This window comes from Hippoglossus stenolepis, chromosome 20 (assembly GCF_022539355.2).
Source record: "Hippoglossus stenolepis isolate QCI-W04-F060 chromosome 20, HSTE1.2, whole genome shotgun sequence".
Taxonomy (NCBI): domain Eukaryota; kingdom Metazoa; phylum Chordata; class Actinopteri; order Pleuronectiformes; family Pleuronectidae; genus Hippoglossus; species Hippoglossus stenolepis.
The window spans coordinates 887075-911077 of record NC_061502.1 but is presented as its reverse complement, the minus strand read 5'-3'; the positions used below and the strand labels follow the sequence as shown (position 1 = coordinate 911077).

The following is a 24003-nucleotide window of genomic DNA, read 5'->3' as shown; positions in this document are numbered from 1 at the left end:
CTGTATATCCATACTAATATTATTTTTTTAAATATATAAGCAATTATTTATTATTATTTATTAAAGTAATAAGTATTGCCTGTTTTCTACCACTCTACATTTATCAGCGTTCATCCTTCCCTTATCTCTGACCAGTCTCCCTGTCCCTACTGTATGCTCTACCATAAAGACCTGATCGAGGGTGTGCTGCTAAAAATTGTTGCCCCTCTGATCTGTGCCTCACCACAGTGTTATCACTCACATCTAAAGTGAGTTAATTAGAATTCTGTGCTTGTTGTTTGTCCTGACAAGCAGTGTGAACTGTGAGACTGTATGGTGTGTGTCTAAACTATGGCGTGTGGTCTGTAAATGGTAAATGGTTTGTATTTATATAGCGCTCTCCTGGTCTAGGTGACCACTCTAAGCGCTTTACAGTACAGTTTTTGCCATTTATCCATTCACATACACGTTCATACAGTGCATACTGAGCAGCCCTTTTTTGTATGAGAATGGCACAGGGATTTAGGGATCAGTATCTTGCCCAGGGACACTTCAACATGTGAAAGGGGAAGACTGGGATGAACCAACGACCTTCTGATTAGCCTGTATTTATACAGCGCTTGAAGACCACTCAAATCCCTTTACACTTCAGTTTTGCCCTGATCCCATTCACACACAGTTGTTATGACATGGTTTGAGGAGTCAAAGCAAAGCTGGGCCTTCCTACAAGGTCACTATGCAGGCCCCCCACAAATTAACCAAGGCCCTGTCCAGAAAAAGCAGTACTATCCTTGGGGGCAGGACAAGAGGAAAAAACTCTTAACTTGTAGTCTCTGCGAGTTTATTGTCAGCAAAGAACAGTAATTATAGGTTAATGTGTTAGTTTGCACTAACCTACCTGGGGGCAAACAGCTGTTTGTAAACATCAGATACAAACAGCTCAGACCCTAATTGAGCCGTTAATGTATCACCCAGCTGATAGTCCTAAAGGGATAGTTCACAGAAAAATGAAAATCCACTCATTATCTACTCACCACAATGCCGATGGAGGGGTGGGTGAAGTCTTTGAGTCCACTAAACACTTTTGGAGTTTCAGGGGTAAACAGCGTTGCAGCCAATACAATTGAAGTAAAATAAACAAAAGAAAAAACATAAAACTCCTCCATACTGCTCCTGTGGTGTCATCTAAGTGTCCATAAGCCCCGACATTCAAACTCGACTGGGAACGGTGTCGTTTACACCATGTATTTAGTCTAAATGTCCTTTGTGATGCTCCTCGGGAGCCACGTTCACGCGGTAGCATCGCTGCATAGCTGCAGTAACTGCTTAGTATCGCTGATGTCATGTGGATGTTTATGGAGTTTGGCCCTCTGTAGAGGATCTTGTAAAGGAGGTGGTTGGTGTGGGATTAGGTGTCCAAAGGCTCTAGCTGGGAAAGCTGTGGATTTTAGTGAAGTAGGAGACATTTGCTGTTAAACTTTTCCAAAATGCAAAAAAAAAGCATGGTCATTAGATCAGTGAAGGAGATAGTGTAAATGTCATTTTAGGATGTTTCTATATATTTGTATGTCTTCAAACAGGCTTGGTATATTGAGGGGATCTTTAAGTGACTTAAAAGTTGATCTTGAGTTTAGTTGTGACCCTTTAAATTGATCTCTCCATCTATCAGAGGTGCTGCAGACGTGCAGCTTTAGTGGAAATATCTCAATTTTCTTTTTCATACTCAAAAGTCAGCAACAAAGCTTTGGAGTTGGTGTGCAAATCTTTTAATGGTTTACAGTACTAAGTTGGCAGTTTCCCCACTTCCTCCAGACTTTGTGCTTAGCTCAACTAAACAGTCCAGGATTAGATATTGGTACTGATCCTCTCATCGTAGTGAGAGAAAGTTGAGAAGCAAGATTATTTATTTTGGTTCTGGAGTGTTCCTTGAGTTGAATATGTGGCAGTTCAGTGGGCAAAGTCACAAAGTGATTCATAGAAATCCTGACTGCTGGCCTTAGGCAATGGTTGAATCTAGTGGAACTGAAGTGATCATGTTTTGTTTGGTCTGAAGAACCCTGATAGCTGATAGTGTATGTGACTCGGTCTCTGTTTTTGTTCACTGTGCTTTCTCAGAAACAACAGTCAGGAATCCTTGGATGAGAGCACAGATCCTCCAGCCAATCAGGATCCGGATCAGATCCAAATACAATCTGACCAAATTCACAATCTGACTGAGCTGAACAAACACTGCTATGACTCACCTCACTGTGTTCTTCTATCAAAGTCTACTCCATCTAGACATCAACTGCTGGCCAACCTCTATCACTCACAGCCACATCCTCCATGTCTAAAGTGAATAAAAGCGACTTTAATTTCTTCAAGTGCAAATCACCAAAATTATTAGGCCATTACTGGGTTGGACTTTAAGAGTATTTACGGTGGCCCTGAGAGCTCAACACACTGCAACTTAAGAAAACACATGCAAGTGGACAAAACACAAGCAAAGTAAGAACATGTCTTCATCAATTTGACAACACAACACATTACGCACAACACATTACAGAAACGTGCTGCAATTACAGAAAATGAGAATTACAAGAATTTCTTCATCAATATCAACCTTAAATCAGTCAATTATACATATAATCAATCATATCAGCTTTCCAAGCTTTTTTGTGACCACACCTGTCATCTGCCCACTATAGCGTTATTACCCACTCTCTGCCCCTGGAGCTGCAGAGTCTGGTTCTGTGATGAGTTGAATCACAGTTGGAGCTCTATTGATGATGAATTCGTTTTTTTCCTTCCCTTTCACTCATTGTGAACATACTGTTTTCTGAAACAGGTCCCATGATCCATAGCTACTGAAAGTGTTTGTTTGAGGTTATCACTGCCAAAGATGGCTGGATTAGTTAATATATCAAAAAGTTCACTAGCATTCCACCAGCATTGTGAAGACACAAGAATGATTATATTTGTGTGTTATTAGCTTCAGAATAAGCTTTGTTATTTTGACCATTTACTCCATCAGCCTCAAAATGCAAAGTAACACAATCCACTAGGATGAATGGTGAACATGGTAAACATTATAATGGCCACACATCAGCATGTTCATAACTAAAGATGAGGAACTCACTTTGCCTCCTACAGCTCATGTCTATGGGAGTCAGACACCATCTCTACATTCAAGGTTAGACTTGAAACATTCCTCTTTGATACAGCTTATAGTTGGGACTGGCTCAGGGGAGTCCTGAACCATCCCTTACTTACCCAACATGCACTGAACACTTCTGTCTCTTCCTCTGTCTCTGCCACCCTTTGGTCTGTGCTCCAGATCTGACACTACCCAGCAATTATTCATATTATTAGTATTTTTGTTGTTGTTGTTGTTGTTGTTGTTGTTGTTGTTGTTGTTGTTGTTGTTATTGTGCTTCTATCATTAATAACATATTTGCATTTATAAACTTCACTCTTATTATTTTCATTACAACCAGTCTGACAGAGCTTAAGTATTAGTTACTCAGTTCTCTCTCCTCTCCCCCCTGATTCTGTTGGAGGTTTCTTTCAGTGAATGAGGCAGTTTTTTTTCTCCACAGTCACCAAGTGCTGCTCATTGTGGAAACTGCTGAGTTTCTCTATAATTTTTACGGCCTTGACCGTACAATGTGAAGTGCCTCGAGGTAATGTATGTTATGATTTGCAGCTGTACAAATGAAATGGAATTGAATTGCAAACTTTAGTGTTGTGTGTTTTGTTAACATCACACGGAACAATGCCAACCCAGTCTGGGAGGAATTTTCTTTGTGTTCTATAGACAGTTGTGGTTATGGGGATCTCTGTCATTTTAACTGTCATATAATTTCCCCTGTGTTCACTCCTCTATTCAAATAAGTTGAACATGTGAGTAGCAGTTCAGAGGTTTGGATTCAGGTCTGTGTGAACTAGATACTTTGAAAAACGATACAAACCTCTGCAACTGCCTTGATCTCAAAATCTGAACGGACATGGACATCGTTGGTCACTTGCTAATACTGTCAGTGAAATGTCAGAGGCAACAACACAACTTTTTTTCCCATCTATGTTTCAGTAGGTTTACTTGGTTCACTGTAACTCATCTTGTATGTCAATTTTAACTTCCTGTGGAAACACATAGTTTTCTAACACCTTTGATTCAATCGAAATCAATTGAAGATCAGTGGAAAGATCAGAATCGAACCACCTTGGCCTTCAGCCGTCTGCATGTGCTGATTGTGTTCCACTTTTATCAAATGGAAAGCTTCTTCATTTGGCTGTTGTGCTGCACAGATGGGTCCTGTCAGTCCTACGTTAGTGTACACACTGCAGTGGGGTTTCCAGGCGGTGGGGTAGTGAGGCCAGAGGAAGGTGGCTGGGTCTGTTTACACCTCTACAGATCAGCTGCTTCAGCACACAGCAGCCTGAATAAGCTGCTAATGCTCTGGATGGAACATGACCCATCAGTCCTGCAGGTCATTAACAGGCTCTGACAGGCTGTTACCATGGCACCCGTTCCCATGACTTCTGTTCCCATGGCCAAGAGCCTCCAGGGGAAGTTTGGCCACTTAAGAGAACAATAGTGTTATTTCTGGTGTTTCCTGCTGGTTACTCTGACCAAACAACACACACAGCCTGTTCAGCTGCAGGAGCATGAAACCAATGGTGTGTGTGTGTGTGTGTGTGTGTGTGTGTGTGTGTGTGTGTGTGTGTGTGTGTGTGTGTGTGTGTGTGTGTGTGTGTGTGTTAATAAAACAACAAGATATTCACTTCTGTTTTCCTACTTGTCATATACGCTTCATAAGAGAGATGGGAAGTTATTTTCGTCTTTTGAATTTGGCGTGGGTGTTTTCTTCCCTTTTATTCAGCTCAGATTCTTCTCATCAAACATGATGTTTGGTCTCCTTACAGTTTAGTGAGGCACTGTAAATCAAACTTCATCATCTCACACACACACACACACACACACACACACAGAGCAAAGCGCATGCGTATATGACAGACAGACAACTCCCATTGAGCACATGTTCCCGCAGGTCACCTGATGGCGTGTCTCAGTTGTGTGCTCCCTCTGACTGGACCTAGCTACTCATCTCAGATCCTTTAATTATCTCTGGGCTGCATCAGTGCCTAAGGCAGAAAGACGTTGGGGTCCACACAGTGCAGTGGTTCTTTATGCTGTGATCTGAAACTCGTTTTGCCAAGGTCAGTCTCGGCTGTGGTTAAAATTCAACAAACGTGCCATACAGCACACAGATCTGCTTTGTAAAGATCAATTTGTTCTAATAATACTGTATATCAGTGGACATCATGAGTTGTTTCTCTAACTGAGGGGAAACCCACACCAGCATTCTTGCATAAGTCTAGAGCAAAAAAACAAACTTCAAGTTGGTAGCAATGACAATGAGAGTTTTGTGCTGCTGCCTGGTTTTGTTGTTTATAACATATTGTGTCTTTTAGTGTATTTTGTCCCAAAAACGTACAGTATAGTGGCTACATGTTTACTGATGTTGCCCCTGTGGTCTCAGGTCCCTGACAACAACCTGTATTTATCAAATACCTCAGTAGGGAATCATCTCTAACTGACCAACTGCACAATGATACACAGTTTATTTGTTCCTTTTTTGTCCTATATTTAGAGATGTTTCATGATGAGATTGTTACCAAAAGACAATTGTTTTGTTAAAAATGTATTATTTTTGTGCAGGATAGTCAGGATAGGTGAGAAACATTTTGCTATTCAACAGCAATGATCTATATCTGTCACAGCAAATCACGCTAACCAGTCTTTCTTCAGATTATTCCTTTCCCCACCACCATGCGACCAGCCAGAAGAGGAAGGGGAAACAGAAACTCCCTTCTGACCTAATGTATACATGGGGGCTAAGCCTCCAATTTTCTACATTCCTCTGAGGAAATAAGAGTAGAATTCATTGTGGAGGCTTTATTCACTGATGTGTGTGGCAGCTGCTGTATTAAAGCTGTGAAAAGATGATATGAAATGACCTGTCATGGTCCATTGTATTCATTTCCAGAGATATGCAGTCTGGGAGAGCCTTAGCTATCGCAACAAAAACTGTATTCATTATTTATATAAAACAACATCAGAAGACAGTTTCTACACACAGAGATCAGTGATTCCAGCACTAGAGAACATTTCATATGGTTTTAAAACCAAGGTAAAACCATGAGTTAACTGTTCCTGTGAGGCAGGCTAACTGCTCTCCATAATCTAATCTCATCACAGATTTATACCTTATGATGCTACAACGCGATATTGCCCATGAAACACACAGCATATGTGCACAGACGAAGCAATTCCTCAACCAACTGCCCCATAATGTGGGAAGCACATTTACTCAACGATCCGAACCTTTTCTAATAAACACAACACATTTGTGCAGGAATCTGGCAGGGAGGTGTGTGTAAGGAGCTGGGAGCACGAGGAGGCAGTCGGCGCAACCTGCAGACATTAAGCAACCACAGAGTCTCTTATGGTCCACTGCATGTGCCTGACTGTCAGAGAGTAAAGACACAGGTGAGCTGCAGGGACACCATCTGTTGGTTCTGATACTCCAGGACAAATTCATATCAGCTAGACTAGCATTCAGAGGAGTGCATACCCCCACCAAGGCCCAACAGTCCCTTTAACTTCTGTCAAGCATTGATCAGTCTCCTAAATGTGCCAATTTGTTGCATCAAGATCCATCAATTATTCCCTGTGAAACTGGCAAAAACATCAAAAAATGCAATGTTAAAGAAAGTAGCCTTTATACTAACATATTGACTGGTTGTTTTTGTCTGCCTTTACTGACAAACCACATATTAGTGCCGTCCTCACTCAGTCACTGATGGCTACCTATTAGGTGAAGTATATAGACTTGAAACTGAGATTTTAGTATTGAGCAGAAGCAGAGGATTTATTATAGCTTATATGTTGCTGATTCATTTAGATCAACACTACATGGATGGAGGGAAAGTAGCATTGTCAAACATTAAAAAAATATATGTGCAAGGCAGAAAAGTTATTACACTTACAGTATAAATAGTTTTTGTTCTCAACCCATCTTCACACAGACTGATTAGTGGGTCAGACAACACTCACTCCCAACTGATCACACAGACTCTTGTTTAGGACCCTTACCTTCACACCAGAGACCTGGGTCCCAATCCAGACTCCTGTCTGTGGTTAGGTTTAAACAACAGAAGGTTCTGTAAATGTTTTGACTCTCATAACACTAAATTAGAGAGAGTGTGGTATGGTTTGATACTGAAACGTATACCGACTTCAAAACCAGAATACCTACTCACCATTGGTACGTCAGTATACAACAAGCATATGATGAATCCTGTATCGACTTTGAACACTGCAGAGAACAATAGAAGTCTATCAGACTACCTTACATGTAGGGTACCCAGAGTAAAAATGGAAGCCAAAGGATCCTGACCAAATGTCCGTATGTGACGAGACAGTGCACAACAGCATGCTGAATAAGAAAAATGAATGACAAGTGTGATGGAAATTTGACCTGGTGAGACTTCTGCAATAAAGAGATTAGAGAATCATAGTCTTTTAAGTATACTTTATTCCTTGCAAGGAAGGTCAGACAATCATACAGCATGCGAAGAGCATTCTGCAGAGGGAATGACAAAGAAACAGTTGCAGGCGTGTGCTTTTTATGCAGATGCAGTGAAGAGATGTGTATGAAGTGTATAACTACGTGTGTGTGTACATATGTGTGTGTGTGTGTATGTATGTGAACTATGTGTGTGAACTGAGTGAATAGTAAAATCCCAGGAGATAAGACACAGACACATGCTGGAGGCCTCCTGGCCAAGCCAAGACCCAGACACAGGCTGAAGGCTTCTTCGAGGTCTTGATGGGGGAAGACCAGCAGTCTCAGATTTGTGGCCCTGATGTCATCTTGACAGTTACACAAGCAGAAATAGTATGCATAAGCAGAGATAATATATAGTGTGGTATAATGGTAAAATGTTCCATTTCAACAGCTTCAAAGATCAACTCACATTTTCAGTATAAAGACTTTATTGGTTGTAACTGCAATCTGTCATTACAAAATAAACCATAAACTGAGAAATTACTGTGGTGACAGCAAAATCTGCTGTAGAATACATTCAACAGTTGCATTTCACGTGTCAGTCCTGTTTAATGACAAGAATACATCTTATAGAGAAACGTATGAAGGCACATTTGGGGAACCTGGAATGTGTTTATAGGCACTTCATTGAAAAAGTGGTCAAAAATAAGCTTTACATAATCCTGATCATCATGACCTATGTGTGATACTGTGGAACAGAAGGCTTCCTCAGCCTTTCAAAACAACAACCTAAAAATGTTTTGTCAGTATAAGTGGCTGATAATCAAATGAGAATTCACCATAGTATGACGACGAGACTGTTCCAGAACCAGTCTATAGGGTAGAGCTGCTAGTTCTACCCAGGACTGCTGCAGGGTGAGAGATAAGAGGCCTGGATTCATTGTAAACTGTGGGCAACACTCCCATCTTGACATTAGGAATTTTGTTGAGTGCCGAGAGGAGATGGTAAAGGGATATGTACACACTAGTTCTGTGACTCACTGTGAATTCAATCAATTTCAGTAGATCAATACGAATACCGTCATTTCTGAATATCCTAATGTTCAATATTGTTTGCGCCGATTCTCTTCAAAAATTGTTTTCCAGTGGTATGCTTATCATAGGAGGGAGGTAAAACCACTAAATATATTGTTCACAACTTACATCCCCATACTTTTTGGTGCAATTTCCAAATGAGGCTGAAAGCCCTTAAAATCATTTTAATAAATATAAATTTATATACAGTCACAGTAAATTTAATACCTCAGAGCCATTAGGTACTCTGACAAAAATACACCCTGCGTGTTAAGACAATGAAGGGGGAAAACAGCAGTAGCAAGAAGAAAAACCAGACTGTGTGACTGTGTAGGTTAATATTATTCATCACTACAGCACCAGCAGATCTGACTTAGTACATTTTTGTATTCCATTAAGTTAATGTGTTTGCTTAGATCTATTCACGGGATGTGTTTTACGGTTTTTAGTCTTATACTGTCAGCTGCAGTCTCACGTCTCAAATAAATAAATAAATAGTTTCTTGGAAAACACTGTGTAGTGACTCAATTTTCCAAGCGAACTGATTGGTCATGCTACGCTTATATAAATGCTGACCTGTTATCTCAAAGTAGCTGTGCAGCATAAATTGCCATGACGATTTACCAAGGGTCAAACCTGAAGTTACCTCACTGAACACAAATCCTGCTCCAGAGTACAGGTATCAGACACAGAGCCAGTAGAACAAAACACACACACACACACACACATTAGCTGTTCAGACGCTCATTGAGATAATGTATTCTCCAGCCCCTAACACTACACCTAAAGTCTTAACTCTCACACAACCTATTAAAAGCGCGTGAGAGAGTAAGGTCTTCATTTTTTTTCACCCCATCTTTTACACACACACACACACACACACACACGCGGTATCTGGCAGCTGTGATAGAGGCACACATTGTGAATGTTGGCTGGAAAAACCCTGTAAAACCAACACCACCCGCACCCTAAGTGCATTCATACTTAGTCCAGACCATCAGAAACTATGACTCTACCCTGGTTATCCAATTAGTTGGTAATTACTGTGTTGGCTTCTCTCTTCACTTGAAACTGATAATGGCAGCAACAGATTTCTACCCCTATAATGAATAGATAAAGTTTGTAGTTAGGCATACAGCTTGCAGTGGGGCATTAACTTTGCCACTTCCAATGCGTCCGTGCCTTCAGATTGCCACAAAGAACCTCGAACTGATGGTGCATGTGGAAGGAACACAAAATAAATACAAATGCTAAACCTTTGTGTTTTAAATTAAAATTCACGTTCAAAATAAATCAAGTGTTACAAAAAACGTCATTGCAGAATAATATATTAACTGTGAATAAAAATAAACAGTCATCCTGTGATTAATATGGAAGATCATAATTTAACATAAAAGAAAATATATATTCTATAGTTTAATTAACCAGATAAATACAAAATAAAAAAAATGCTTAAGATCAGCAATAAATACATTTTGATAAATAAGCAGTGATGACCAGAGCCCCAACACTAAAGACTCTGAGAAACAAACTAGAAAATAACATGACCATAATAATAATAATAATAATAATAATCATAATAATTAAACATGGTGGAATCAACAGAAGAGTTCAGGTTCACCTGATTTCAGACAGCTGTCTAACATATCACCTCAGACACAGAATTGATCTGAGGGGGGTTGGAAAGGTGTGGGATTGAAAAGGCTCAACTGCTGAACTATTGAGGCTTTAATGATATCAACTTTGCAGCAGAGTTTGAACTCTAATGACTCTGAAGTGGCAAATTAATAGCAGGAACCTGCCAACGGCTAAGAGGTCACCCAAACTACCAGAGAAAAGACTATCTTTCTTACCTCCTCCCTTGCTAAAGTGTTGTCTTTTTCAAGACAGACTTCAGTGACAACAGCAGTCAATAGAACTCCTTTTTACAAAAAGACTGAGAAAACAGCCCCCAGTGTTTTCTGTGGCTGATCCAGAGATCCTAGTTCAGAGATGCTGATGTTGATCTAAAGCAAATCTATTTTAACTCTTTGAACATAAACTAAATTCCACCCACCGTCAATGTTTTGGGATGGAGGCTGAAATCTTAAGAGACTGGAAAAAGAAAAGCTTGACTATACAAGTTAATAAAAGGGAAGTGAAATAATATTTCTTGTAATTTGAGTGAAATTCCCCTTTAATTCAAGCTTTGGCTTCAGAATTTCTATTGAATCCTGTTCAAAAACTTTGTGCACTCAAAACCCCTAGAGAAAGATAACTGACCACCAGCTCAGTGAAACAAGGCACATAATAATCCAAGTCGGCCTCAAAAAAAATAAACAATCACATGGCAAGGGACAGGAAGCTGGACACGACTAGAAGAGAAGTCTAATTAAGAAACGTTCTCCAGTTCACTTTGTGGTAACTATCATTTAAAAGTTGAACACTGAGCTGTGATAAGCCCCGGAGGTGTAAAGATTGCAGCACAGGTAATAACCCTCTACTGGACAATGAACACACAAACTGCCCCCACTGCCACTCTGACTGCACCAACAAGTCATTAAACTACTTTATAGTGTGACCTCTGAGCTTCTGCTCAAAATCATTTCGCATTTACTTCATCATGGCCTCCAATGCAGGGCCTGTACTTTTAGATGATTCTGGTGTACCAACTGTTCATCACGTTGAGGAGACTTGATCGGTGTTTGGTGGGGGTCCTTGAAGGCGAGACAATCCTCAAATGAGAAGGCATCCGGTGTTCTCCTACTCCTGTAAACAAGACTGAGAGGAGGAGGAGGGAGTTATTGAGGTTGGTGGTCTCAATCTTCTCCTTCCCTCCTGCTCTCCCTCAGGTCAAACAATGCCGTGGTGCACCTTAATCATCAGAGATTGAAAGCCTGCTGAAGATGGGGAGACGACGAGAGGCATCCAGGAGGGGGGACTCAGAGCCACTCTGGCTGCCCACGCTGCTCTGGTACCCCTCTTGGTCAGACAGAGAGTCTGGGGGAATGGGGGGGCTCTCTGATGTGGGTTGAAAACAGCAAGGAGTGGTTGGGGAAGAGGGGACCAGACCTTGAGGCTCGCATGGAAGTGGGTGCTCCAAGCTTTGGCCAAACAGGCCGGTAAGCTCCTGGCTTGAGTAGGTGAAGGGGTTGCTCTGCAACGCCGTCAGGTCTTCAGTGGAGAACACTGGTGGAGGTGTGACTGAGGTAGGGTTATCATCCAGGCCGCCTGAGCTGGGGAAGCCAGCGAAGCTGAAGCTGTGTTGCAGCCGAGGGCGCACCATCTTGTTGAAGACAGAGAGGGGAGGGGGCCCACGGCGCTCCTCTGCATTGTGAATAAAGTGGCAGCGAGGGCCGTATGGGCAGAAACCAATTGTGTGGAAGGTGCGGCACAGCTCCGTCTTATACTTTGGGTGACGGCTGAGGCTGCGCAGCTCATGCAAGCCATGGGCAAATTGGCACTTATCTCCGTACTTGCAGGAGCCGTTCTCCTCAAAGGGTCGGCACAACTCTGTTTTATAACGGCTAGGGTTGACTTGGCTACTTACCCCCACACACACTTGATTACCTGGCCGCAGCCTGTCCCCTAGCTCTGAGTAAGAGCGCTCACGAAAATGGTTCTCCTTGTTGTTGCCACTGCAGCTGTTACCGAGCAACACTGAGGGATCCATTTTAAGGCTGTTGACAAACTGATTCTGAATGAACTTCGTACTGGGGAGGCTGACAGAGTGACGGCGCTGGAAAAGGCCTACTGGAGAGGGGGCCTCCACCACCTTCCTGTCCAGCAGAGACTCAATGGGGTTGCAGGAGTGGTTGGCACTGGAGCATGTGGCAGGCGTCAGCTGAGTTCCACCAAGACTATTGTTGTTGCTGTATGTGAACATCTTATTGTTCTGCAAAGAGAAAAAAGTTGAGTAAGTGCATGGTAATATAAATAGTTTCCACCATGGTAATATAAATAGTCAGTGACTAGTGTGTGATGCGTTTATGAATCCTTTCTGAGCAGTGCATCCATTTTGAACAGACTCTCTGGGTAAAGCAATCAGAAAGTAGTCAACGTTCTCACAAGCAGGTTTGGGACCACAGAGCTTTCAATTTTAAATACTGATAATGGCTTGGCAATATGCACCAAAAATCGTATCTCTATTTCTTGCTAATTGCCGATACACAATCGATATTTTATTAAAAAAGACTGATAAAAATAAAATGCTAAGACTGTAAAATATATAGCTGCACAATATGTCAACATTTAAATAAAAAATTATATAACACAAATTAAACAAATGTTGGTATTTGTACTAGTGGGTAAAGAAGCCCTAATTGGAAAAGTATAAGGCTCATAAACTACTTATGGAAGAAATTTTAATAGATGTTTTATAGTATGTCTTTGGAATTTAGTCTTTGCACGGGTGGTTAACTGGCGAGTGTTAGTTAGCGTCATCTGGGAGGTGATGTGAGCGTGGCGCACACTGAGCAGTCACAGATTAAAAAGTTAGACGGGTCAACATGACTTGTTAAGTGATTTTAGTTTTAATCCCACAACAAAATTAGATGAATAAACTGAAATTTGTTCTCTAGTAGGTACTTTGGCCTCAGATTATTACTCCAAAAATACACAGAAAAAGTATTTTATACTGGAGGCTAACTTCTTATAGAGAATCTGGCAGTATCAGAGTAAATATCAGAGTTTTAAGCACTTCAAGTTACAGTTGTGCGACTTATAGGTTGATGTTTCAAAAATTTATAACTCCTTCATGTTTAGTGGGTGTTTTATCTCTATGAGATACTGGGAACCTTTTTTACACTTCACGTGAACATAATACAATCTTTTTTTTCCAAAAATATGTATTTTGGCTCTACTAATCCAGACTAAAAAGGGCGATAAAACAATAAAGATAATTATCCTTGATAGAAATATAAGATATGGTCTATAGAACTCAACCCATCCATGTTTTGTCTGTCAAAACAATATTATAAAGCTGAAATATTATAACCAGCACTGCTTCAGAATCAGGACAGACGCACATTAAAGGTCTGGTGGTCCTTTATGGGTCAGAGTCTGCTTCTTCTTCACTCCCCCTCTGACCTGTGTTCACTTTACACTAACAATAAACACCTTTACTGATCACAAGTTATTAGGACACAAACAGTAGTGATGTTTACTTTGGGTTTGTTTGATTCGCTCTAGAGTTTATGAGACATGTTTAAACCTGCTACACAACACGAGACGTAACGTGCACAGACAGGACATCAGGGTTAAAGTGACCGCAACGATCACTCATGATCAGAAAATGACTTAACGCAGTGCTTTAACTTCATTGTTGCAGAGGAAGCAACACCCCATTTATCCAGGAACATAAATATGAATTCATCAGGTTTCTATAAAGAACAATTCTAAGTGTGAGTGATTAGAAAACGTCAGAGGAGCAGAGTCACTTGTTGATCTGCACAGAGCAATGTGCCTCAGTGCAGTGGTGCTGATTGGATTCATATTGTGATATATATACAAGATGTTTTTTACCATATCGCCCAGCCCCAGCTAAATCTGACTTATAATTAATTGAAATAGTCGATATTCCGCCCAGCCCTAATACGGAATAAAAAAATCTCACTAATTAAAAAAAAACATTTTTTTAACTCTACTTTTGGAAATCATGGTATCTAAAGACCTTATCTTTACATAATGACTTGTGTAGTGTGTGAAGTTCATGCAGCATGGTACAAGAATGTGTTTTAATACTCCCCTTGAGCCACAGCGCTTCAACATATTCTGCTTTCCCCCTGAATCCAGAAACATTATTCCATAAGAACCAGAACTGATAAGTATGAAATGTAAAACTGGAGGTCACCATCTGAGTGAGAGATCCATATCATCCGCCAAATAGGCAGCTACTTCTGAGAACATTTAAGTGTGACTTGAATAGTCTTAATGAACAGCCAAATCTGATTTGACTGGCAAAGTTCTTGGTTGGGTAAAGCCCTATAATCAATACACAGTAACTACAGTAACAGTAAATCTCAAAGTGGCACATTTTTCTGTTGTTCAGAGCATTGGTCCAGAACTTTTCAATTAACACGTAGAGCTGATCTTTAAAATAATCTTGTGAATCAATATTATTGCTACTTGAAAGGCTACTTCTGCCACATTGAAGTTAAAAGGAACACTTTGTTTCAACATAATCTGCCAGAAGAACTTCTCTCCTGTCTACAGCCTGTGTCTGTGTTTGTCTCTGTCACTCTGCGCAAACAGACGATACATTTATTTAGTTATTAATCGATGGGGCCAAATCAAGAATCTTGACCGTTTCGGTCACTTTAACACTTATGTCCTGGCTGTTCGTGTCTCGTGTTGTATGTGGCAGGTGAACTGAGTGTGCATCATTCTTCTTTTCCAATGTGTTTAAATGCGTGCCTCAAGATTGAATCAAACAGACACAAAGTAATGACTTCAAGTACTGTACAGGTCCTAATAACATCTGATTAGTTTTGGTCTTTACTTGTTAAAAGGGGAAAAAAGGTAGTGTAGGCCAGTGCGGAGTTAGGACAATTCGACAGGATACTCTGGCATGGTAAATTGCGACCGGGCCAAAGGTGCTTCTGCCCTGATCCTGAAACTGTGGCAGTATTAAATTTGCAGCGGTAGGCCGCCTGTGATTTAAAGCCTAGTCGACAAAGTTTCCTCTCGTGTGACTGCCTCTGTGTCCCCGTCTGGTTCAAACACTCCTCTCATCTTTTTAAAGGGATAGTTCACTCATAAATGAGAATTCACCCATTATCTACTAACCCCTCTGCCGATGGAGGGGTAACTGCAGCTACTGCAAGTTCTCGTGAGAACACTGGTGAGTATTGCGAGAACTCGCGATAGCTGCAATGACTGCAGGAGTAACTAGGAGATAGACAACTGCAGACATTTAGGCTAAAAACATGGTTTAAATGACATCATCAAGTCGAATTTGAATGTCGGGGCATACAGACACTTGGATGACACCTCAGGAGCAGTATGGAGGCATTTGATGTGTTTTTGTGGTCACCAGTTACTTCATTTGTATTGGATTTGGCTGCAATACTGTTTACCCCTGAAACTCCAAAAGGGTTTCGTGGACTCAAACACTCAGACCCACCCCTTCATCGACATAGTGGTGAGTGGATAATGAGTGAATTTTCCGTTTTTGGAGATTTATCCCTTTAAGCTAAGATGCTACTTCTGGAGCTTTCATTGATCAGTTGGGCTGCTCCCTTGCACCTTGCATGAAGGCAGCGGCTGATATCGCTATTATGTCTTACTTTTTAATAAAATTAGGCTATTGACTTAACATGGTGATGATGGTATTGCACAATTGATGTTGTGGTCCAAATATTTATATTAGTATTCAATCTGACCCACACTTTGATTTGTAGCCATCTAGTTATATTCTAATAATATAACTTGTAGGTAACACTAGCGTGACCATTGTGTAGCTGTTAGATTAATATTACACTGATGGCTCGCTGCCGGCTTTAGCGCGGTGCGGCAGGAGCGTTCCACAGTCTGCTCTCCGCTGCCTGCACCCAGTACGAGGCTGAGAAGTCCTCCGCCAACCTTACCAGCACTATGGTCGCTTGCCACTGGGCAGTGTGGCAATATACTATGCCACCGGGGTCTCCCTACTGGTGCTTTTCAGCCTCTTTATTAAATTAACCAGGTGAAAACATAAATGTACAAACTCTTAAACTTAAAGCTGCTGGCGACTAGCTTTGCAGCTCATTATTTTATCTGAATTACTATTTTAATACATTGACATGTCTTATTTGAGATGTCAAAATATTGAATTTAAATTCTTTTGAAGGAGAAATTTTCCTCCTCCACCTAAAGTTGTTCGAAGTAAACGGACACTCGGAACTGAATCAGAACTGTTTGTGTCGTGTTAACAATGGAATATTAATTCATCCATATTTGCTTACTGTATTTTTGCAATTTCACCATCAGGTGTGCATAAGCTAAAGGCTATGAACTTCTTTTTAAGAAACGTGAAATATATATTGGTAACGGCCATGTGAAGCATGGAATTATCGGTTATCATATCGGCCAGAAAAATCCATATCGTGCATCCCTCATTATTATGCAGAGATGGGTTCTACAGTGTCACAGTGTCTGAGCAGCAGCTAAACTCCCCTCTGCCGTTAACACAGACAGCTGGTGCTCACTGTCCGTTTCACACCATCACATCAAAGTTGCACCTCAACAGCTCATGGGGAAAGTCTCACCGCCGCAGCTAATTCCCTCAGAACTAACTTGGGACAAACAAAGCCATGTGCTGAAACTTTTTACCTCCGGTGACACAGTGACGCTGTTTTAACTGAGTGCATATCCAGACAGACACAGAGGAGCCGACACAAGTTAACTTAGCGTAAGGGATCTGTAGTTACAAACTTACTTGACACTGTTTGGTGCAAAGTTCGAATCACGTAACAAGTCATGGAGACCCGTCTAACTTTTTAATCTGTGACTGCTCAGTGTGCGCCACGCTCACATCACCTCCCAGATGACGCTCACTAACACTCGCCAGTTACCCACCCGTGCAAAGACAACATCCCAAAGACGTACTATAAAACCTCTGAGTGGATGAATGACGTGTACCACGAGGAGTCGACAACCGAGCGGGTGACACGAGTTGCGAGCCTGAAAAACTTCAAGCCAAACTTGCAGCAAGAAAAGTGGCTAGGCTAATGTTAGCATGTTTTGAGCAGAAAAGACCGTCAGTCGGCCGGCTCCCGGGGGGGGCGTCATTTACCTTGTTTGCGACTTCTCCGTATTCCAGGAAAGGAGATATAACAGTTGCTGTCATGTTGGCTGGTGAAGGATACGAGCTGCTGTTTCACCTCGGTAGTTGTTGTTTACTGCTCCGTGAAGAGCCCCCCTCTGCCGCGTCGTTCTGCTGCGCACTTCGTTTTCAGCAGGCGGCGGCCATGGCTGCGGGGTGGGCGGGCCCACTGTGCAGCCTGGGGCACACAGCGCCCCTGCTGGACGCACCTGCCCCAGAGTCTGATCCGGGCTTCAGAGGAAACAGTCCAGAAATACACTTAAAAACATCTTCCTTCTCCTTGCATAAAGATACACACCTAACGTGTGGTGCTATATGATGCTAACACAGTGCAACCTTATACAAAGTCTCCAGCAAGCCTTCAGTACTGAAACTTGATGCTAAACAGCCATCAAGTTTCAGTGCAAATATAAAAAACAATAATGTTGTCTGTAGGGTTATTTTTTTTACAATTATAAAACCAATATAACTAAATTCCAGCAAAAAAATGTCATTTGCAAAAATTCGATTCAGTCCAAAACATGATTTATCTGTAGTGGTATACATCTGTCATAGATTTCGGTTTTGATTTACTGGGTGACAAGACTTTCCATTTTAGAAAGAAAATCTTTCCCCTTTTTTTGATTGAAAATTAAATTTCTAATGCACAAAAAACAAAACTTTATTTATTGTATCATGCTTGTGTCAGTATCCTCAGGGGCCTTTAATTACCATCAGTGAAAGTCATTCAGTAGCACTGTATGTGATTTACACATGTATCATTTACAGTACCAGACTTAGTTCAGTTTTTTAGCTTGCAACACAAATGTATTGTACTGCATTGGGTGATGCAAAAATCTTGGTCAATGGCGCCATCCAAAGGACACAGTCTGCCACAAACAAACAAAGCAATCACATTTCCCCCCTGAACATTAAAATGAACAAAACTGACATGAACAGACAGAACTGACATCGTCAGACATCAAAGTGAATGGTAGCATTTTCCCTATACTTGAATATCAGGACAAAGGATTCATTGCAGAGGTTTTTAGCAACTTAATCCTATCAAGGTGATTTAAAAGCCAACTATTGTGTAAGAGCATGGACTTCCACTTTAATAATTTGAGGTATCTAACTAACAGAGGTGTTGATGCCAAAACACACTGTTGCATTAATGTGAGATTGGAAATGACCCCCCACGTGCAGGTACAGTTGCAGTGTCAGATCTGCAGAGAAGTGCTCAGTGCATGATGGGAGTTTCCCCCAGCAACCTTGGCCTATTGCAGCATAACTAAGGGATGCTTCTGGAATCAACTGAGCCAGCCTCAACCATTAGGTTGATCAAAGATTCATGTTTTAAGCCTAACCTAAGAGAGTGAGTCTATCACCTGAAGCCAAACTGGAAACTGGTAGGAGAGTTCAGTAAAGTTGGAAAGATATTCACAGATTCGGACTTCCCGGATCAATAAGTCATAAGCGAAACGTTGTTAAAGAACCATCGCTGCATAATTCCCACCGTAGTAAGGTGGACAACGGGCTACAGGCCAGTTCTCATCAGTATGAGTCGTCCTCCGTGATGGGCACAGAACATTGGTGTCTATGTACAGCCTGCTGTGAGACGAGTGCGCAGGGACCGTCTACCAAGTCCAACACCGAAAAGAGATATTACACAAATATTCAATAACTTCACTGTAATACTGTATATTCTCACCAAAATCATGTCACATATCCAGGGTCACCTGTTGGCTATGCTACAGTATTTAATTTCGAAAAAATATATTTTGCATAAGTTTGGGATATATTATTCAATAACTTCACTGTAATACTGTATATTCTCACCAAAATCATGTCACAGGTCCAAGGTCTCCTGCTGGCTATTCTACAGTACTAAGTTTGGGGGAAAGTGATTTAGCATAATTTTAGAAAATATTTATTATGAAAGATATTCAATAACTTCACTGTAATACTGTATATTCTCACCAAAATCATGTCACAGGTCCAGGGAGTCCTGCTGGCTCTGCTACAGTACTTAGTTTGGGAAAAAGTGGTTTTGTATAATTTTGGGAAATATTTATTATGGAAAATATTCAATAACTTCAATGTATATTCTCACCAAAATCACTTCACAGGTGTAGGATCTCCTGCTGGCTATGCTACAGTACTTAGTTTGGGAAAAAGTGATTTAGTATAATTTCTGGAAATATTTATTATGGAAAATATTCAATAACTTCACTGTAATACTGTATATTATCGCCAAAATCACGTCACATCTCCAGGGAGTCCTGCTGGCTATGCTACAGTACTTAGTTTGGAAAATTTATTTCGTTTTAATGGTCTTAAAGTTGTTTAAGAAAGTGTATTGACACCAACTACACGCCAAACACAAGGAGACCCTTGATGGTTATGCAATACAAACGGAAAATATATTTCTCAATTTTGTTGAATTTTAATCAGAATCTCTTCAACATTGAAGCCATGTAAGAAGGTGCCATATTTGCTTTACACAAACCAGAACCTAATGTTATTTCATATTTTCATGAATTGACGTACAGAAATGACTCAGACATCTAAACTACTTCTTCTGAGAAGGCTGAGCGTTTGGTGTAGGAGCCCTTCCCAGGGGTCAGTAGTTGAAAAGTGGGTTTCACGCTGAACAGTTTATTGTTTCATTCCAGTCCCACAATCAAAACATTTTATCGAAATAATTAGTTGTGAACCTCCCTTTATTTTTATGACAAATAAGCGAGATCATATAGAATCACTTTTGACAGGTGTTGTCCAACTAAGTACTGTAGCATATCCAGCAGGACTCCCTGGACCTGTGACGTGATTTTGGTGAGAATATACTGTATTACAGTGAAGTTATTGAATATTTTCCATAATAAATATTTCCCAAAATTATACGAAACACCATTTTCCCAAACTAAGTACTGTAGCATAGCCAGCAGGACTCCCTGGACCTGTGACATGGTTTTGGTGAGAATATACAGTATTACAGTGAAGTTATTGAATATTTGTGTAATATCTCTTTTCGGTGTTGCACTTTGTAGACGGTCCCTGCGCACTCGTCTCACAGCAGGCTGTACATAGACACCAATGTTCTGTGCCCATCACGGAGGACGACTCATACTGATGATAACTGGCCTGTAGCCCGTTGTCCACCTTACTACGGTGGGAAGTATGCAGCGATGGTTCTTTAACAACGTTTCGCTTATGACTTATTGATCCGGGAAGTCCGAATCTGTGAATATCTTTCCAACTTTACTGAACTCCAAAAGTTCGGAGCCTGGCAGCTTTCCTCAGCCTTTTCCATTCCCGTCAGTTCTTACCCTGCATTGATAATTTCTCCTTTCAAGGCAATGTCCATTGCATTCAAATGTGCAGAGAGATGAAACAAAATTGCCTGTTGACCAATAAAATATACTTCTGACTACATTGTCCCCTATCCGCAACCCAGAATACACGGTGCAGTTAGAGTAAAGGCTATTTAGTGAGCTACATTTCAACGTTGTCAATTTGACTAAATCAAAACAGGAAGCAATGAACAATAAGAGAAACTAATACAGTTTAAAATCACATTGCTTTTGGTTCAGATTGTGTCTGTGAGTGATGCGCGTGTGTGTGATCGGATGAGGGGCGGGACGCGAGCTTAGTAGTTGCAACATGTGCGCTGACTTTCAGCACACTACCACTGAACACTCGCTTTACTCGTGTACTCTAAATGTCTGGGGGAAATAACTCAACGGCGCACGAGTCCTGTGACGATGACTTCGTGAAGTATGGAAATCCCAGCACTTCGGCGGTGATGTTCTCGGCCGGTGTGTTGGGGAATATCATGGCACTGCTCCTGATAAAAGTCCGGCGCGGGAGGACCAGCCGGTCCCATTACCAGGTCCTGGTCACTGCGCTTCTCCTGACGGACCTGCTTGGCTCCCTGTCTGTCAGCCCTGTTGTGCTGGCCGCTTATTTTCACAACAAAACCCTGGTGGCGATGAGACCGAACAAAGAGGTGTGTTCTTACTTTGGCTTCAGTATGACCTTCCTGAGCCTATCCACACTGGGCATCCTATGCGTAATAGCGCTCGAGCGCTACCTCTCCATTGGCCACCCTTACATGTACGAGAAGCACTTAAGCACACGCTGTGCTTATATTGTCCTTACGCTCGTCTACATGGGCAGCATCCTTTTCTGCATCATGCCTTTCATGGGTTTTGGTGACTACGTGCAGTACTGCCCGGGGACCTGGTGCTTTCTGCAGATGGGTCACACGGACAGAAAGGATACAATTTACATCGTCTTTTACGCATCTCTCATCCTCATCATGAGCTCTACGACAGTGGTGTGCAACATATCTGTCATTTATCTCTTGGTAGTGATGCACAGGAGGGGTAAGGTCCGCCGGCTCTTCCGGCACCACAGGTCCATGACGGAGGAGGTGGCTCATCTCCTGCCACTAGCTGTCATCACTGTTGTCTTCATCTGCTGCACCTTCCCCTTAGTGGTAAGAGCTCTAATGGTTACAATTTTACAACAGTGTGGTTCATCCAGAGGTATCAACAAGAAACCAATTAAACACAGACTGTTCTTTCTGGTATAGAGTATATTGCCATAGGAAACAAAAGAAACACAGACATCTCTGTTTAATCTTTTCCAGGTTGATGTGCTGCTGTATTAGCCTTTTATGCTTCATCACTCCAGCTCACAGAGAAATGTTGTGCTCTTTACTACAACAATTATTTTACTGATATAATTATTGGTTATTGCCGATTTGGCATTAAATATCTGATTCATTCACTCTAGATTCAAATTAGATGAGCCTACGTCACAATATCAAAAGTGCCCCTCCACCTCTACCAGCTACAACATGACAATATTGCTTAATACTGCACATAAAATGGAAATAATATTATAATACAGTATCCTTCAGAATGTAACACTGCACTCTGCACTCCACACAAATGTGCATGTTGCTCTGTTTGCTGGATTGTAGAGATACATTTCTATAACAGCCGAGGGGAACTGCATTTTAAACACTATAGGCTCTGAGTACACAGTATACTGTCCTTACAGTAAAGCCTTGTTGTTATGCATTGTTGCACAGTCTTCACTTGTACATGGTTGCTATCGTGATGCAGCGTTAGGCCTAATGATTATATTATGTTGTAATTATATATTTCCTTTTCTTTCCCATTCCCAACACACACACACACACACACCTCCCCAGTCAAGAGTGATGAACCTAGAAGGCAGCCAGGTGGATCGTAAAGCAGCTGATCTACGAGCTCTCCGTTTGCTCTCATTCCACTCCATCATTAACCCATGGGTTTTCATCATCCTCCGCCCCTCTGCTCTGAAAATTATTTGGAAGAAGCTGCAGAAACCACAGAAGTCCAAACGAGTGGGAGGAGGCCATCCAGTAGAGCTCCAGAAACAGGAAAATGAGGACAATACTGGACATGGATGAGTTGCACAAGGCCTCTTAGGCCTGTAGCATATTCTCTGTCTAAGGGGTGAAGTGAACTGAAGAAAGGCTAAAAACCAAACAGAGCAGATGTTGCCACATCTCAGACAGCAGACACCAGGAAGCTCTCTAGATGATCTTGAAGTGTAAGGTCATGTTACTTAGGCAGCTGTTTTGAGTGGGCCTGTCTCTTCTGTTAATCTATCAATCGTTGGGTCATTACACACAGGTTTTGTTGCTAATAAATACAGAAATCTCTGTTTATCTGTGTGTCTGACTCTCTGATTTTCCGAACAACCACTTATCCCATTGCCCCTAAGGAGCATGAGGCAATTGAAGTGTTTTGGTGTGTTTGTAATATTTCTGATATGAAGGACAGTTTGTTGGTAGACTGAAGGGACCCAGTTCCTTCAGCAGCAGCTGAACACAAGCAGTTCCAAAAAAGATCTGGTACCACTCCAGAGGTGTGTGGTGGAAATTTGGTCAACAAACGAGGTTCTGAGACAAGTTGTCTTTGTAAGTTTATTTGTAAAAGCTTTCTGCAGAAAGGATCTGTCTGTGCTCATATTTAAGTGTCTCTGTGTGGGTTAGCTCCTGACCCCAAAACACGCAGGGGGGTGTGTGTGAATGCATTGTTCTGTGTCTGTAAAATATTGTCTGTAAAGGTGTGACTGATAGGCTGCATCCTAAATGTGTTGGAGAGGAAATAGTATCATGTACGGTGAGGGTGTTGTGTCAGTCAGCTGAGTTCTTGGAACCAAGGACAAACACAGTTAAACCAGAGTAGAGCAAAAGGTCACTATATAATTCAGGTGATCTCAAGATCAACTTCTGCAAGACATGAATAGACAATGGGCTCACATGCTAGACAGTGGGTGCAGCATAAAGTTTCTGTTGAGCTGTACCCTAGATTGAAATGTCTGCTGTAAGCATGAACTAAGAAGTAAATTTCCATTACAGGTGTGAGAACTGTTCATAATGGTAAGCAGTGCGGATGTACAGATTGACTCAATTGTTTCTTCTCCTATTTTAAGCAGGATGATATCAAGGGGGGTTGATGGAGGTGTGTTGGGTGTGCCTCGCCTCTTGCCCAATTTCAGCAGGGATTGCACCCACCATGGGCTCCAAAAGATAAGCGGTATAGATAATGGATGGATGACGGATGATGAGGGTGT

General features: G+C 41.5%; 2 protein-coding genes across 2 annotated transcripts; one reads left to right on the top strand and one right to left on the bottom strand.

Moving 5' to 3' along the window:
* Positions 1–8002: 8002 nt before the first annotated feature.
* Positions 8003–17553, bottom strand: zfp36l1b (zinc finger protein 36, C3H type-like 1b). Its single transcript, XM_035144215.2, has 2 exons — positions 17359–17553; positions 8003–12480 (listed from the first exon to the last, which is right to left on the bottom strand). The coding sequence occupies exons 1-2, from the start codon at positions 17410–17412 to the stop codon at positions 11461–11463; spliced, it is 1074 nt and encodes a 357-aa protein (XP_035000106.1). The 5' UTR covers positions 17413–17553; the 3' UTR covers positions 8003–11460.
* Positions 17554–20969: 3416 nt separating this feature from the next.
* Positions 20970–23048, top strand: ptger2b (prostaglandin E receptor 2b (subtype EP2)). The gene is made up of 2 exons (XM_035144216.2): positions 20970–21868; positions 22592–23048. The coding sequence occupies exons 1-2, from the start codon at positions 21089–21091 to the stop codon at positions 22829–22831; spliced, it is 1020 nt and encodes a 339-aa protein (XP_035000107.1). The 5' UTR covers positions 20970–21088; the 3' UTR covers positions 22832–23048.
* The last annotated feature ends 955 nt before the right edge of the window (positions 23049–24003 follow it).

What these genes read in the sequence shown, in the direction of transcription:
- zfp36l1b (XM_035144215.2), bottom strand. Translation starts at nt 17,412, where the DNA reads ATGACAGCAACTGTTATATCTCCTTTCCTGGAATACGGAGAAGTCGCA. An exon ending in ACGGAGAAGTCGCAAACAAG is followed by an intron (nt 12,481 to 17,358) that starts GTAAATGACGCC and finishes TTCTCTTTGCAG; the next exon opens with AACAATAAGATGTTCACATA.
- ptger2b (XM_035144216.2), top strand. Translation starts at nt 21,089, where the DNA reads ATGTCTGGGGGAAATAACTCAACGGCGCACGAGTCCTGTGACGATGAC. An exon ending in GCTGCACCTTCCCCTTAGTG is followed by an intron (nt 21,869 to 22,591) that starts GTAAGAGCTCTA and finishes ACACCTCCCCAG; the next exon opens with TCAAGAGTGATGAACCTAGA.